This window comes from Mastigoproctus giganteus, chromosome 11, assembly GCF_048544385.1.
Source record: "Mastigoproctus giganteus isolate SK-2022 chromosome 11, ASM4854438v1, whole genome shotgun sequence".
Classification (NCBI taxonomy): Eukaryota; Metazoa; Arthropoda; class Arachnida; order Uropygi; family Thelyphonidae; genus Mastigoproctus; species Mastigoproctus giganteus.
Window position 1 is genome coordinate 27,262,344 of NC_143585.1, and position 16,452 is coordinate 27,278,795.

Sequence of the window (16,452 nt, forward strand, 5' to 3'; positions counted from 1 at the left end):
GAGCTTTCCTTGCCACCTGTCTACCTTTCCTGGAGAATGGAAGACTTTGTTGAGGTTCAGAAAAGCAGAGCAATCTTGGTCAAATGTGAAGATTGTGCTTATATTTTTTTTTACTTACAGGACATTTTCATTATTAGTTTGTTCCACGTGGATAAACAGTCAGCTAGGACTGCAACAAAACAGTTCTATGACAGTTGCATGATGCTGTTCAGAAAAAATGGCCCAAAAAGTAGGCTTTAGGGAATTGGCACTTGCATCATGATAACATTCCTGTACACTTGGCAATTTCCTTAAGAATTTTGTTTTGAACCACTATTACTGTGATTTCCATCTGCCATACTCATAGGATTTAGCCTCTTTGATTCCCCCTAAGCTTAAGCCCCTTTGAAAAGTCAAAGGGGCTTTGCAATGAGGGGATTATTCAGAATGCAATAAAAAAGGGGATTCATTGAAATAGCTGGTAAGCTTCATGAGTTTCCAAATATTAGGACAATTCCTGAATTTTTGATCATGTGTGTGAGCACTTTATTTACTTTCACTATATTTAAGATATAGACAGTGGCCAGTTTATTGAGTATATTGACTTAGTTTTTTTTTTAGCCCTCAGAACAACCACAAGTCATTGGGCATGGACTTCAAGGTGCCAAAAGCATTCAGCAAGAATGCTGGTCCATGTAGGAATGCTGGTCTCAGCAACATTTTGCAGTTGCTTTAGATTGGGTGGCAGCTGATCCCTGCCATATATCTTAGTCTACATCAGTCCACCAATGTTCAGTTTGGTTGAGATCTGGTGGCTAAGCAGGTCAGTGAAGTATGGTTTTGAAGTCATCCTGTTGGAATCATTCCTTAACAGCTCATGCCTTAAGATATAGCACATTGTCCTGCAAAAACTAACTGGTACCTGATGGATCGACTATGAGCATGAAAGGATGATCAGTGTTGAAGTGGGCTGTTGTATTCAGATATTGATCATGTGTGTTATCAAGGGATATATATGCTATGTATGCATATATATATGCAAAGATTCACTGTTATCAAGGGATATATATGCTATGTAAACAATATCCATTTATCACATTTCCACTGATGTATTTTTTTTTTGCTGATGCTTTATAAGCTTGTTTTCTTGTATCAATTGGCACTACTAATACCAATTTGCACATGTTTCATTGTGGTGTCTCTCATAGACTGCACCCCCATTTTATCCACCTTTTGCCCCTCATATCAGCAAGCTTTTTTTCAGCCACAGCATGGCCATCGGCTTGGATATTTTTTGAATGTTCGAATATTCTTGATGTATTCTGGATGCTGTCATATATAAGCACAACAGCAGGCTACAGTGTTTTATTCCCTCAACACACACACACACACACACACACACACACACACACACACACACACACACACACACACACACACACACACACACACACACACACACACACAGGGCTTACAATACCAGGCAAAATCTTAATATTGGTATTTTTAATTTATGAAACCGGGATACCAGTATTCCAAAAACAAACATTTTTCTCAATAAATTTTGATGACAATTAGGTGCAATAAAGTAAGGAAAAAAACAAGTACTTTAATTCCTGTTTTAAATAAACTTTTATTGCAATAATAAATATTCTGAAAAAAATCGTTAAAATACAGTTATTCTAAAAACAAAAAAATGCATATTGTTACTGCAAAATTTAGTGATGTTTAAGCATCCACACTACCTGTCTGAATAAAGTGAGCGCTTAAGAAACATAAGCAATCAAAAGTATGATCGTTTAAAATGGATCTAATTTTGGTTCATATTTGATTAGTGGCAGAAAATGCTCTTTTGGATTCTATTCTGGTACGAGATAATTGTAACTATCTCAGTCCATATTTTCTAGGCTTTGAACTTTTTTAGCAAAAATAGTTGAGTATTTCATTAAAATCTCTGCTCAAGTTCATCTTTTAAAATCTCATTGGAGTCGGGTAAATTCTTATTTTGGAAAGAATTTGCGGAACACTGATGTTCTGTTCCACATTGGTCTTCCGTGGTTGAATTATGTTCATTTTCTGAAGGAGAAAGAAGTTTTATTAAGCAAAGTATAATTTTCACTATAGTATCTTTACTGAGTCTGGGAGAGAACAAAAAGTGGGGGATAAGGAATAAAGAAGAGAGCAAAGAGTGCAGTTAAGGAATTCTTCGCATATATATTGCAAAGAACAGAAGGACAAATCAGATTGGACCCTTATGCAATGGACATGGGATAGTATTAGATAACATAGCTGAAGTTGCAGATGAACTCAACAGTTACTTTGCATCAGTATTTACATAAAAAACCCCCTTTGTGTCAATGAGATATTATGGAAATGAAGTTGAAAAAAATATAATTAATGATGTTGAAATTTCAAATGATTATTTAATGAGAACTTTTGTGCCTACAGGCAAATAAGGCTCCTGTGGTTGATGGCATATACCCTATAATCTTAAAGGAGGTGGCACGTGATTGCATTGAACCATTAAGGCTAGTAATGAGAGCATCACTGGACAGGAGAGGTTCCGTTGGATTGGTGTAAATTGGAACATAAAGGCAGTTCTAGAAGTATAACGGGAAATTACCGACTGACCAGTCTAACTTCAGTAGTAGGGACAATCATGGAGGCAATGATCAAGGGGAGACTGTTGTCATGAAAGAGTGTACCTGGTCAACAGTGATGTTTAGGTAAGTGATAGATGTCAAACTGCCCAGTACATGGATGACTGGATCCAGGATATCCCAGCAGAACATCGCCCAAAGCATGATACTGCTGTCACCGTCTTGTTTTCGTTCATATTTGATTGGAATTCAGGATCATTTAGATGGAAATGGAATTCTGTAGGATACACAGCATGGTTTTGTAAAGGGAAAATCATATTTAACCAATCTGGTTAGCCCTTTTGACAGGTCACTTGTGAGCTAGATTTGGGGAATAATTTCGACATTGTTTACTTGGATTTCAGCAAAGCATTTGACTCAGTCCCACATGAGTGGTTACTTTATAAGCTGAAGCAGGCTGGAATCAGGGAAAATCCTTAGATGGATAGCTTGATGGCACCAGGCAGAGGGTTGTGATAAATGGGTATTCCTCAGATTGGGTTAATGTAAGTAGTGGGGTTCCCCACGGATTGGGACCACTGTTGTTTTTGATTATCTTAAATAACATCTATGGAGGGTGTGAGGTCTAAACTTTCAGATGATGCAAAGATCAGTAGAGTAGTTAATGATTGCCGCCAAGCAGAGCTTCTTCAGAGTGACCTAGATAGACTTCCAGGATGGTCAGAAAAGTGGCAGCTATGCTTTAATTCAGCAAAATCTTACATCTGGGGAACAGCAACCCCAAAATAACTTGTACACTTGGTGGAGTTGAACTAAAGTCAGTAGTGGAGGAACGGGATTTGGGAGTTATGATACAATCAGACGTGAAGTTTTCCGAGAATTGTGGACAGGTTGCAATGCCACATAGTGTCCTATCGATGATTTGTCGTACATTTGCTAGTAGAGATAACATCATCACATAAAGGTGATTTTATAACCTTTATGTGATTAAATTATAAACTAATTATTTTTTTTAAAATTAGTACCGAAAAACTAGTTTTTTTTTGTTTCAATACCAGAAAAAAAAAATGACTGGGATCCCAGGATCCCAGTCATTGTAAGAGATTTGTAAGAGTATGTAAGAGTATTGTAAGAGACACACACACATACTCCCTTGGTATCTGACTACCTGTCAGATACCAAGGGATTCAACAGATATGGACTCTCATGACTGTCTCTAGCAGAGCAGTTACTTTCAAAGATGTTTCCCTAATAAAGTGGCCACTCATTATATTTAATAAAGATTTTTCTGATTTATGCATTTTTTTTTCTTTTTTTTTTTTCCAGATGGAGTCAACAGACATCTTGATTCCTAACCCTGCCTTTCCCACTGCTTTAAATCAAACTCCTGTGATTCCTCAAACATTAACTTCTCCACAGCTTCTACAACCAAGAAAGCCTTGCCCATGGGCTACTATAGCACCAGTTGCAGTTGTATCCTTTAGTGATGTAATGAGTGAACAGTTAGCAAGCACACTTCAGAAGCGTGAAGAGTCATATTCAGCAGAATTAGAACGGTAGGTTTTCTAGTATGTATGTATTTTACTGCCTTAAAAAAAAAAAAAAACAGAAATCATCCCAGCATGAGAGAGTTCAGTAGGATTTGCATTGGGGGGGGGGGGAAGAGTATAAAACACAGTTGTAACCTAAGATGAATTTGAATCAAATCTTGATTATAAGAATTAATGTTAAACACAAAATGGAAATCCAGTTTCCTCATTCTGTTCCACTTTGGTATACAAAAGCAGTTTCCATAGTCTTTGTAGACTCTACAATAATTATTGTAGAGTCTACAATAATTATTGATAATATCTACCACTTTTCTGATTTATCCATTTTAATGCCCAGTATTTACACAACTGAATTGGTTTAATTGTGTAGACCCACTGATAAAGGAAAACAATAGTTACAGATTGAAAGGAAGTAGATATTGAAATATTTCATAGCAACTTTTTAATTATTTATAAACAGCAAATCCATCTACATTAACCAAAAGACTTTGTGTGTGTGTGTGTGTGTGTGAGAGAGAGAGAGAGAGAGAGAGAGAGAGAGAGAGAGAGAGAGAGAGAGAGAGAGAGAGAGAGAGAGAGAGAGAGAGAGAGAGAGAGAGATTTGGACTTTTGTCTTGTTATATGCCATTCTAATGTTGTGTTAGTTACATATATGCGAAGCTGTTTAATGAAGCAATGGCTAGTGTGTGTCCTTTTAGAATGAACAAAATTTAAAAGAACAGTGCCTATGTTAAAATTTTTTTTTTTTTTTTTTTTTTTTGTTTCAAGTTTGATTAAAAAAAAGAAGATTCAGAGACACTTGGATAACAAACATTCAGCTGTTTTTGAGATATAAAGGCTAAAGGCGATCAGACTGCTTTGGCTGTTTCAAAGTATCTGTGATTTCCTCCCCCCCCCCATTCTTCACTCCGTGGGTCTTACTCTTTGTTACTTGTTTTTAAGGTGCCTCTCGTAGCCAGGTGGGCAGGAGCAGCAGTGCGTAGCACACACTACTTGATTAGACCAGGGTTCGAGCCAGTGACCAAATATGGAGGATGCAGAAAGGTCAGGGAACGACCACCATATATCCACAGAGCAATGTGGCCTTAGTTGCTAATGCTCCTAAAAACTAAACAACAACAACTTGTTTTTAAAGATGAAATTAAAGCTCAAAGGAAAGATATTTAAGTGTCTTTGGAGATTCAACAAAAATCACAGGAGTTTAAGTAGATATTATTATGAAAAAATTTCAGACATGCATCTGGTGATGGCAGAATTTCTGGTTGTATGCAAGTTCCTAGGGGTGTACTTTGAAGAGGGACACTAAGCAAAATTTGGTGACTTAAATTAATTTCAAGTATATTTTCATAACTTTTGCATAGTTCCTCATATTTATCTTTGGATGTATTCAGGGTTCTGAAAAAGTGAGGAATGAGAGGTAGACAGAGAAATGCTCTTTCTTTGTTTTTGTTTGATCTCGAAAGTAATATTTTAACTGAATTGTCAATTACCATAAGAACTAGCCATATGTTTTGAGTCCCTTGCTCCATCAAATAATCAAAATTGTTTATATAATCCTTTCCTCCATTCTTCTGAGTTATCTGTTGTAGATTTAATTGTTGTTTTTAAATATTGCAATGATAATATGTGGACTGAGCTGTACCGTAAGTAATCATACTTCTTATTCACATGAAATTATGCACTTATTTACAGTTTTCATGGTAATTGCATGTGAAGAAAGATTATTATTGTAGTGTCTACAATAATTATTGATTATTATTGAGTATACAATAATCTCCAAAGATTATTGTAGACTCATCTTTCTCAAAGGCTTTCACAATTGGATAGTTATTAAAACCATAAGTAGGGCAGGTACAGTGTGAATATGCAATTGGAGAATTTTGCATAGAAATTATTTACATAATGGTACATGAATATCTGAAATGATTATATAAATTACTTAATAAATCAGTTCCTAAACTTATTACAGGTAACAAATTGTTGCTTTGGGAGATGTCTTATGTCATTGGAACTCCCTATAGGCATGGGTTCCATACAACAGGATTGGCCAGTCCAACAAACCAATCATAACTTCAGTGGATATCACAGATAAATCATGATAACATTTGGATAGAGAGCTGACTGTGGTCCTGGAATTAACATATGCAAATAAAAATTTGCACATTTGTGAGATCAAGCCTTTACATTTCACAAAATGTGCATGGCCCATCGCTTTTTGTGAAAAAAAGCAGTTACAGTGAAGTTAAGTTAGTATTAGTGTTATAATGGCTAAATGATGCAAGAAAGCAGACAAAAAGTGTGTGTGTGGGGGGGGGGGGAATTTTCATCATTCATATCTACCTTGTTGCCAAAAAGTGGTTGTTCAATTCTGCTTTAAACTTTACCAAACTTTTCACCTTGGCCACTTCATTTGGTGGAAATTCATTCCAATGATCTGTAACACAACACACTGCAGAAGGCTGGATCTCATAAAATGACTGAGATCTGGCCTTCTGTTACTCCCTAAAATTTTGTATTTTCTACCCTCTGTTTCTTCTTTTCCCTTCTACCAGTGAAAATATACCTCCATTGTTCACTTTACTGATTCCCATCAGGACCTTATATACCTCTATAAGATCCACCCTAAAATGTCTAGTTGCCAAACTTTTCAATCAGAAGTTGTAAACTCTTCTGGTTTCTGCCTTCTAGAGTATAAGTGGAAGTTTTTCTTTATTTATGTATATGTTGGATATATTGAGACTATTATGAGCATTTTTCAATCATATCTGGGCATTTTTCAACCATACCATAGACCCTGAAAATGCCATTTTGGCACAATTAATTGTAAAACTCTGGCATCCATCTTTTTGACTAGCCTACCAATATTGTAATTGATTTTCTGTAATGTTAGTCTGCATGGCTTGAATGACAAGTGTTTTCCTAAAATGCTCCATACTGTTGGATGTCTGTGGCACTTCATGGTTTCAACTAGTGCTATAGATTTGTATGGACCATGGACAAATACCTTCCTTGTAGTTTTTACACATTCATAAATAATGCTTATTTCTCCACTTTTCTTTGAGTGATTCAATTTTTGTATTCCTCAAGTGCAGAGCACCTAGTAGGCAGTTCTTTTTGTTATATGTTCTGAGTTGCAGTTTTGTCACATTTTCTTCAAACAAATCACACTTTTTGCACTTGTAAAAGTTACCAATTTAATTTTCATCATTATAATACTCCAGTGATAATGTTGCAACTAAAATATATGAACTTGAAATATTCAAGTATATGGCACTACATCATTTTTTTTTTTTTTTTTTTTTTTTTTTTTTTTTAACAGAAAAAGTTAGTTTTAAGTCTTCAGTTAGTTTTGAATTGTTTCAGAACTGATTTTAGCTAAAGCAGATTAAAAAAAAACTGTATTAAATTTGAAATAGTGTTGTTCTTATACACCGATGAGCCAAAACATTATGACCACCTACCTAATGATGTTGGTCCTCCATGTGCAGCCAAAACAACTCGTACCCGGCCAAGACATGGACATTACAAGATTTCTAAATGTGTCTTGTGGTACTTGTTACCAACATGTAACCAGTAGATCCTTTAACTCCTGTAAGGTCCATGGTTGAGACACTGCAGATCGGAGTTGCTGTTCCAACACAAACTACAGATACTTGATGGGATTGATGTCTGGGGAATTTGGAGGACAGGGCAATACCTAGAAGTCTTCCTCATGTTCCGCGAACCACTCTCAAACAATCTGGGCAGTGTGGCATGGCGCATTATCCTGTTGAAAGACGGCACCAGAGGGGAAGACTGTTGCCATGAAAAGGTGTACCTGGTCAGCAGTGATGTTTAGATAGGTGGTAGATGGCAGAATGCCCGGCACATGGATGGCTGGACCCAGGGTATCCCAACAGAACATCGGCCAAAGCATGACACTGCCACCACTGGCTTGTGTTTGTCCCATGGTGCATCTAGGTGCCATCACTTCCCCAGGTAAATGATGCACACTTACCCAGCCATCCACATGGTGCAACAGGAAATGTGATTCGTTGGACCAGATGACCTTCTTCTAATCACTCAATGTCCAGTTTCGATGCTCGTTTGCCCATTGTAGGCACTGTTGCTGGTGAACCCTGGTTAGCATGGGCACTCGGATTGGCCTGCAGCTACACAGCCCCATTTTCAGCAGGGTTCGATTACTGTGTGTTGTGAAACATTACTCCTGTCACCAGCATTCCAATTACTGGCTAGTTGCACCACGGTCACCCTTCTTTTGCCACGTACCATCTGGGAGAGCCTTCACTCACCTTGAGCATCGATGAACCATGGTTGTCCAACACCTCGCCGGCAGTTCATGGGTCCTCCTCGGACCTCTTTCGGTAGGTACTAACCACTGCTAACTGGGAGCACCCTCACCAGCCGTGCTGTTTCGAATATTCTCTGACCCAGTCATCTGGCTATCACAATTTGGCCTTTGTCAAACTTGTTTAAGTCTGCTGCCTTTCCCATCTGAAGAACAAGGGTAACACTGATTAATGGAGCTCAGTATCAGGTTTTTTTTTGTACCGTGTCCCGACCCGCCCATGTGCTGTAGTTCACCTGCAGTTGCTTTGATTTGCATAATGACTCACTGGTCATAATGTTTTGGCTCATCAGTGTATATTATTTTATAAGATTAGTAAAAACACAGAGCTACGTTATTACAATATATTTAAGAGTAAGAGATTAGCTCAATCTTTTGCTTACAATGCTTACAGTCAATTCTCTCTCCAAATGTAATGAATAAAATAAACAGATAAAATAATTTAATGAATTCTTTCACTCAGATATATGACTGATTTGACGCACAGCGGAATCGAAAGCAGAGAGCCCCCATTCAACCCTGAATCACATCAAACCAGCTCAGCAAGACCACGAGTGTTAGAATGAATAATTAAAATCAGAAAACTACTTAAGAGAATAAATAATTAAAATCGCAATTAAAAATTAAAATCATGATTAAATTGGATGAACACACAAATTAAAGGAAATTCACAGCTTTTCCCTTCCTTAAGCAGACAGCGCTTTTTGACTGATCGCTGTGTTCACAGGATGGAAATATCTTGAAGTGTGCATGTGTTAGGCTCTTAAATCATCGTGTCAGTGTTGTCTGCTTAAGGAAGGGAAAAGCTATGAATTTCGTTTAATTTGTGTGTTCATCCAATTTTTAATTGTGATTTTATTTATTTATTTATTCTTGTAAGCGGTTTTCTGATTTTAATTATTTATTCTGAAGTCTTCTCACACTGGTGGTCTTGCTGAGCTGGTTTGATGTGTTTCGGGGTCGGATGGGGGCTCTTGACTTTCGATTCCATTTGCGCATTGAATTGGTCATATCTTTGCGTGAAAGAATTCATTAAATTATTTTATACATTTATTTTATTTTATTCGTTACATTTGGAGAGAATTGACTGGAAGCATTCTACGCAAAAGATTGAGTTAATCTCTTGCTAACTTTTTTTTATATATTATTTTGAAAAAGCTATTAAAATAGTTGTAGGGTTTATATAAAATTTTAACATTAATTTACTTGATATTGGCATATACCTGTAATGGAAAGAATAATCTGATCAAACAGTATGTTCTAAATAATTTTAATTAAAAATTTACAAATTCATAAAAATATACCTCAGAAAAGATATATTCACTGTGTAGCAAAATAAAATTTTAGACAAAAGAATGAATAAAATAGCCGTATTACAGCAGTGTTCTCAATAGTAGTTAATCCTTTTGAAGGTAGAAGCATTAAAAAAGATTTCTGTCTGACTATAAATGTGTCTCTGGGTACTCTGTCTGATCTAAGCTGATAATTGAAATAGTAGGAAAGGGTTTAAAAAATAAGCCATTTTACAGTTAATGGTTTAATTAGGATGAAGAGATACACTTGACTTTATTCTAATCAATGGCAAATCTTAAACCGAAAGTTTCCAGAGCGATCTTAACTCCCCCTGGAAATTTTTCACCCCTCCTGACTCAAATATTTTATTTATTTTAACCAGGTTTAACTTGTGAAAGGTTGTCACCATCATACTATCATAAATATCAATACATTAACAAAAAGTTAACTGTTAATGCTGAGATATCAAGAAGAATATGTAGGGTTTACTTGATGGAATTTGATTGAATCTTATAATTACAGCTGCTTAGTTCTCATCTCCCTTTGGTGATGCACTTCAGCAGTTATCCAACATTGATGTACCTCTCAGAAGAACTTGAATTTGCATAACGTTTTTATGCAATTTTGAAATTTCCATTCTTGTTGCATTTAAATTTAAGGTGATGGCAGTTGCCTTAATAATATTTTTTGTGACTAACTTGCCATGTTCTGCCAGTTATCAGTCCATCAAGACTGATGCAGCTGCACTGGAATTCACAGAACATAAAGTTAACTCAATATCCACCATTCCTGATCTTCTAAATGTCTTCTCTTTTTTAAAAAAAAGAGAAAGCCTAATTGGATGCTAAATCAAATTTTAATTAAACTTGGTGTGATCAATGATATATCAAATTCACCTTTTTTTTTTCACCCATATGAAAAATGTACAAACCATCTCCCATTTTATGATTTTGTTGTTTGTCCAATTTATTTTAATTGTTTGGTTGCAGTCACCAGGGTGCATCTTAACAAGTATAATCTATTAAAGTTAGCAGAAATACTTTTTTTTACCACATAAAAAAAAAAAAAGTTACTAATTGGATATATTTTGTACAACACAATATTAGATTAGAAATTAATGGTGTTATAGTCCTCTCCTCAATTTGCATGTTTATCTAAAAAATCTTAAGCGATCATTTTTTTTTTTTTTTTGTTGTCTTCTGTAAATGTAGTCATTTTTATTATGAAAATCATTAAATTTATTTCTTTTAATTACTAAATCATATCTGTCAATATCAAAATTGTCACTCACTCATTGTTTTATAATTTAAAAATAGGTATAGTTTTTTTTTTTTTTTTTTTGCTAGTGATATGTGATTAAATCTGACTTGGTTTACTGAAATTTTGATTATCAAGACTCCGTAGTACAGGGTTGTTAAAAGTATTCCTATGTAGAGGGGCTCTGGAGCAAGTTCTAAGGCTCCAGAAGAGAAATTTGGACAACAAATGCAATAAAGAATGCGCTCGCCATTTATTGAAAAAAAAAAAAAAAAAAAATAGTTACAAAATTTGTCACTGTATGGCACGTAACTATCTTAGTTACGATTATGCAAATAACTTACGCTGTTTGCATAATTGTAAGTTATTGCCACAGCACCACTACTCATCTCTACTGTACTGTATAAAAGCAAAGCAGTCATAAGTCAAAATCATACAGTAGATGTTTACCTGCACTACAGCAGCAATGCCAACAACATTGAAGGAAAAGAGGTGCTATTAATGAAGCTGTACTATTAGAACAGCAACAATGCAGCTGTGTCTATCAGAGAATTCTGGCATCAGAAATGCATAAGGCATGGACCTATGACTGGTTCTGCTGTCTGCAAAATGATTGCAAAATTTGAAGCGACAGGACATTAGCATTAGTAGAGGCATTTGATGCAAGAAAGCAAGCTTATGCAGCATCAGCCAAAAAAAAAAAAAAACCCACTTCCACTTCACCCCTCTGTTCGTTCAAAATACCTGTCCAGCTGAGCCTTATAAACTTATTTATGCTATCAACCTCCACTACAAGGGATGGAAGTCTGTTCCACCAACCAACCACCCGCTGGCTAAAGGCAAATTTCCGCACATCTATCCTACATCTGTCTTTCCTCAATTTGAATTTATGCCCTCTCAGGTGATTTTTCTGAGCTAGAGGAAGAATCCCATCAGCATTGAGCATGCTTAAACCATTCAAGGCTTTATACACCTATCAGATCACCTTGCTGGTGCCTAGTCTCCAGACACTGTAATTTGCAAAACTTAAGCCTTTCTTCGTAAGAGCACCCCTTTGTTCCATTCACTAATCTTGTTGCCCTTCTCTGTACTCGTTCCAGCAGCTCTACATCCTTCTTGAAATGAGGCCTCCAGACCTGTATACAGTACTCTAGGTGTGGCCTGACCATTGCCTTATACAATGGAATAATCACCTCCTTATCCCTGCTGGAAAAATTCCTGTATATCATTGACAATACTCCATGAGCTACTCTTGCAGCCCGTCTGCACTGCTCAGAGAACTTCATATCTGCCTGCACAACCAAGTCCCTTTCATTCTCTACCACTGTCAGTGTAGTACCACAGAGTTGATACGTTGCTCTGGGGTTGCTGTTTCCCATGTGCAGTACTTTACATTTGTCAATGTTAAACTTCATTTGCCACCTCTCAGCCCATCTGCTCAACCTTTCCAGATCCTGTTGCAGCAGCATAGTGTCAGTAGTGTCCTTGACAACCCTGCCAACCTTTGTATCATCTGCAGACTTGGACATTAAGCTTGATATACCATCATCAATATCATTTATAAATACAGAAAACAATAATGGACCCAACACTGAGCCCTGAGGGACTCCACTAATAACATTAGTCCACGATGAGCAGTGTCCATTGATTACCACTCTCTGTCTTCTCCCCCTCAACCACCCCTTTATCCATAGCAGCAATTTGCCTCCAATGTCACACTGCTCCAATTTGTGTAGCAGTCTTCCATGTGCAACAGTATCAAAAGCCTTTCTAAGATCCAAGTATATAATATCAAAGCTATTCCCTGCATCCAGTTCTTTTGTGACAGCATCATAATATCCAATCAAATTGGCCAGGCAAGACTTCCCCTTAACAAAACCACGCTGTGTCCGAGCTATAACTGAAGTCTTGTCTAAATGATCCTGCAGTGCTTCTTTAACCAGTGCCTCCATTAATTTTCCTGGAACAGAAGTTAAGCTCACAGGTCTATAATTACTTGTGTCAGCTTTTGATCCTCCTTTGTGAATTGGGGTCACATTTGCACATTTCCAGTCTATGGGTACCTCCCCTGAGTCCAAGGAAGCTCTCATAATTATGGCTAAGGGTTTGCTTACTTCCTTTGCTGCCTCCTTTAATATAACTGGATAGATCCCATTCACCCCAGGTGCCTTTCTTGTGTTTATCTTCAACAGTTTCTCCTCCACTTTACTCCCAGTTATTTCAAGATTCTGTAGCTTACTGCTAGAGTTGAATACACCTCTGGCATTCCCCTCGCTGAATAAGTCATGTGTGAATGTCGATGCAAAATATTCATTTAGTTTGTTAGCTATCTGAGCAGGATCATCAACAGTTGACCCATCAATATCAAGTGGACCAATCTGATTCATCCCCTTCCTTCTAGAGTTTACATAAGTAAAGAAACTCTTTGCTGTTTTTCTTTGCATCCCTTGCGAAGGATTTCTCGTAATCTGCCTTCGCCTGCCTAACCTCCTTTGTAACTTGGTTGCATATCAATTTGTATCTATCATAGGCTTCTCTGTCATGTGTTAATTTGTAAGTATCCCATGCATTTTTCTTCTCTGCCATATGCCTCATTAGTTCATCTGACATCCATTTTGGCCTAAACCTTGAACAATATTTCTTAGTTGGTATGTAAAGCCTAGTAGCTTCCAAGATAAGTTCTTTGAATGCTTCCCATTTTGAATTTGCTGTTGGTAACATCATCAGTTGGTCCCACTGTATAGAATTTAAAAACTGTCTCAGTCCATCGTAGTCGCCTTTACGGAAGCAATAACCCTTCCCTTTACCTCTAATGGTAGTTACCTCTTTGAGTAAATCCCACTTCAGCACACTGATCACTGCCACCTAGTGGTTCATTTATCTGCAGATTCTTAATGCATGAAGAATCGCTGCTGATAATCAAATCAAGAGTATTACTCCCTCTAGTTGCCTCCCGAACATGCTGATGTAGAAAACAATCATCCAATAAATCCACAAAAGCCCTGCTAGTGTGTGAGTAACCAGCCCCCAAATTCCAGTCAATATCTGGGAAATTAAAATCTCCCATTATAAGACTCTCTGATTTACTGGCCCACTCTATTTCTCTGTACAGTTTCTTATTATACTCATCAGAGTCATTAGGCCTATAGCACACTCCTACTCTCAATTTTTATCTCCCAATGCTTACGTCACACCAAACTGACTCAACACTGCACTGTCCAACGATGTCGACTGGCTTCACTTCCTTGGTTTTTATGTGTTTCTTAACTAATAGCATAACCCCTCCCCCCTTCCATCCTGTCTATCCTTTCTGTAGATGTTGTACTCCCCAAATTCCAGTTCTGCATCCCTTATTTCTGTGTGACACCACATCTCTGATATCCCAACAATATCTGCCTTTGATGTTTTGAGCAATACCTCAAATTCATCAAATTTGTTTACTAAACTCCTAGCATTGGTGTACACGCAAGTATACCTGCACCTGTTTCTATTCTTAGCTACCCTAACACAACCCATGTGTTTACTTGTACCGCAATGGCTCCCAGCAGTCTCTGAAATATCATGCATCTTGTTTTTCAGGCTTCTGCTCATTCTAATAGAAGCAGTGCAAGAATCTCTTTCACCTCTGCCAGTGGCTACTGTCAATCTATTGGTCTTTGTCTCCCCCCAAGCTAGCAGTTTTCCGACTCACCTAACACTGCCTCGATAGCATCAGCAAATATTCTTGCACCCTTTCTATTTAAGTGTATCCCATCCCTGTAGAAGCAATCTCTCCTGTTAACAAGTACAGTCCAGGCTGAAAAAAATTTTACCCCATGAGCCTTGCACAATCTTTCCAGGGCCGAATTGATCGACAAGGCTCTCATCATATACTCCCTCCTATCGTGTCTAGGCAGAATTGCAGACACTTTCAAATTCAACCCTAATTCTCGGCTTTTGTTCAACAGTGACCTGTACTTGTTAAGTAACACCGATTGGACCCCACACCTGTTCCATCACTGGACAGTGATATTATGAAATGTTGGCAAATTTTGCAACAACATGGGTGCCTTCAGGATACCATATTCATGCAAGATGTTGTGCCACCCCACATCCACTGTTGTGTCCAGAGATTGCTAAGGCAACACTTTACAGACGAATGGGTCATCAGCTGTTGTTTCCAGACATCTTGCCACCCTGATCACTGCACCTCACCCCTTGCGGCTTCTGGTTGTGGGGTTTTTTTGAAGAACCAGGTGTATTGGGAAGGATGTCAAACTCTGGCAGATCTGAAGGACAGCATTAGATGTCATATGCTGGCTATTCCAGTTGACATGTTACGTTCTGCTGTAGGAAATGCTGTTCTTTGAATGGAAACTGTTGTTGACCAAAATGGAGGATACATTGAACAATTATAGCACTGTTCAAGTGTTATAGCACTGTATTGCCACAGTGCCATATAGTGACAAATTTTGTAACTAATTTTTTTTTTCAAATAAATGGCGAGTGCATTCTTTATTGTACCTGTTGTCCAAATTTCTCTTCAGTACAAGCCTTAGAACTTGCTCCAGAGCCCTCTACATAGGGATACTTTAATTTTAACAACCCTGTATATACAAAAAATATATGTACAGGGCATGCTTCTATATCTTGCTGTCTGAGTCATATGGCTATTCTAAGGTAAAAGGTTCATTGGAATATAGTGAAGTGTTCCAGTCTGTTCTGTTTATTGGTTTTTTTCTTTTAGCCAGTGAGTTGTTGATTACTGGAACAGGTTGCCTCCACAGGTAGTCGAGGCTGACAGTTTGAAGAAATTCTAGGGGATCAACTGGATAGTTAACTGCATGACGAGGGAAGTGCATATTTTCTTATCTACTTTATTTTTTGTCAGTGCAGAGTCTGTGGCTTCTTTCTACTATATGACTAATATTACTAATGCCAATCTCATTATCAAAAATATCTTTTAACATATAGTTTACTTAACTTCACTTCTAAAAAATCTATATTTTGAAATTTGTATTTTTAAGGTTATTTTATCTTTAACCTAGTATGATTTTTGGTTACATAGCTTATTTTTATCCAACTTATTTTGTTGATTATATAGTTTACTTATTGCCAACTTATTCTGTTGGTTAAATACTTTATTTTTTACTGAATAAAACACTTAAGTTTATATTACAAATGAAGACAATTCATGTAAAATTCACTTAAATCCTTTCATTGGCTCTTTTTTTTCAAAGTGAAACTGTAATAAACTAGAAGAATTGCTAAAGTTTTAGGTATCTTAGTGTTTTTAGTTTGTTACAGGGCTTGAAATTTGTATTCAATAATTGCCTGTTTCCAGTGCAGGAAAATGTGCTTTATTTATTCAAATAATTTCAACTTACGTGATGTTATGCAGATCCTCTATTACTTCTTTTTTTTAATGTATGTTAACACTGGACTC

The 16,452-nt window shown here is 36.9% G+C and overlaps 1 protein-coding gene across 1 annotated transcript in view; it reads left to right on the forward strand.

Moving 5' to 3' along the window:
- LOC150077832 (serine/threonine-protein kinase RIO3) overlaps positions 1-16,452 on the forward strand; it is a 65,317-nt gene that overhangs the window by 10,187 nt on the left and 38,678 nt on the right. Inside the window, exon 2 of the mRNA XM_090384237.1 lies at positions 3,906-4,135. Coding sequence (XP_090240363.1) covers positions 3,906-4,135 — 230 coding nt within the window. The remainder of the gene's footprint in view (positions 1-3,905; positions 4,136-16,452) is intronic.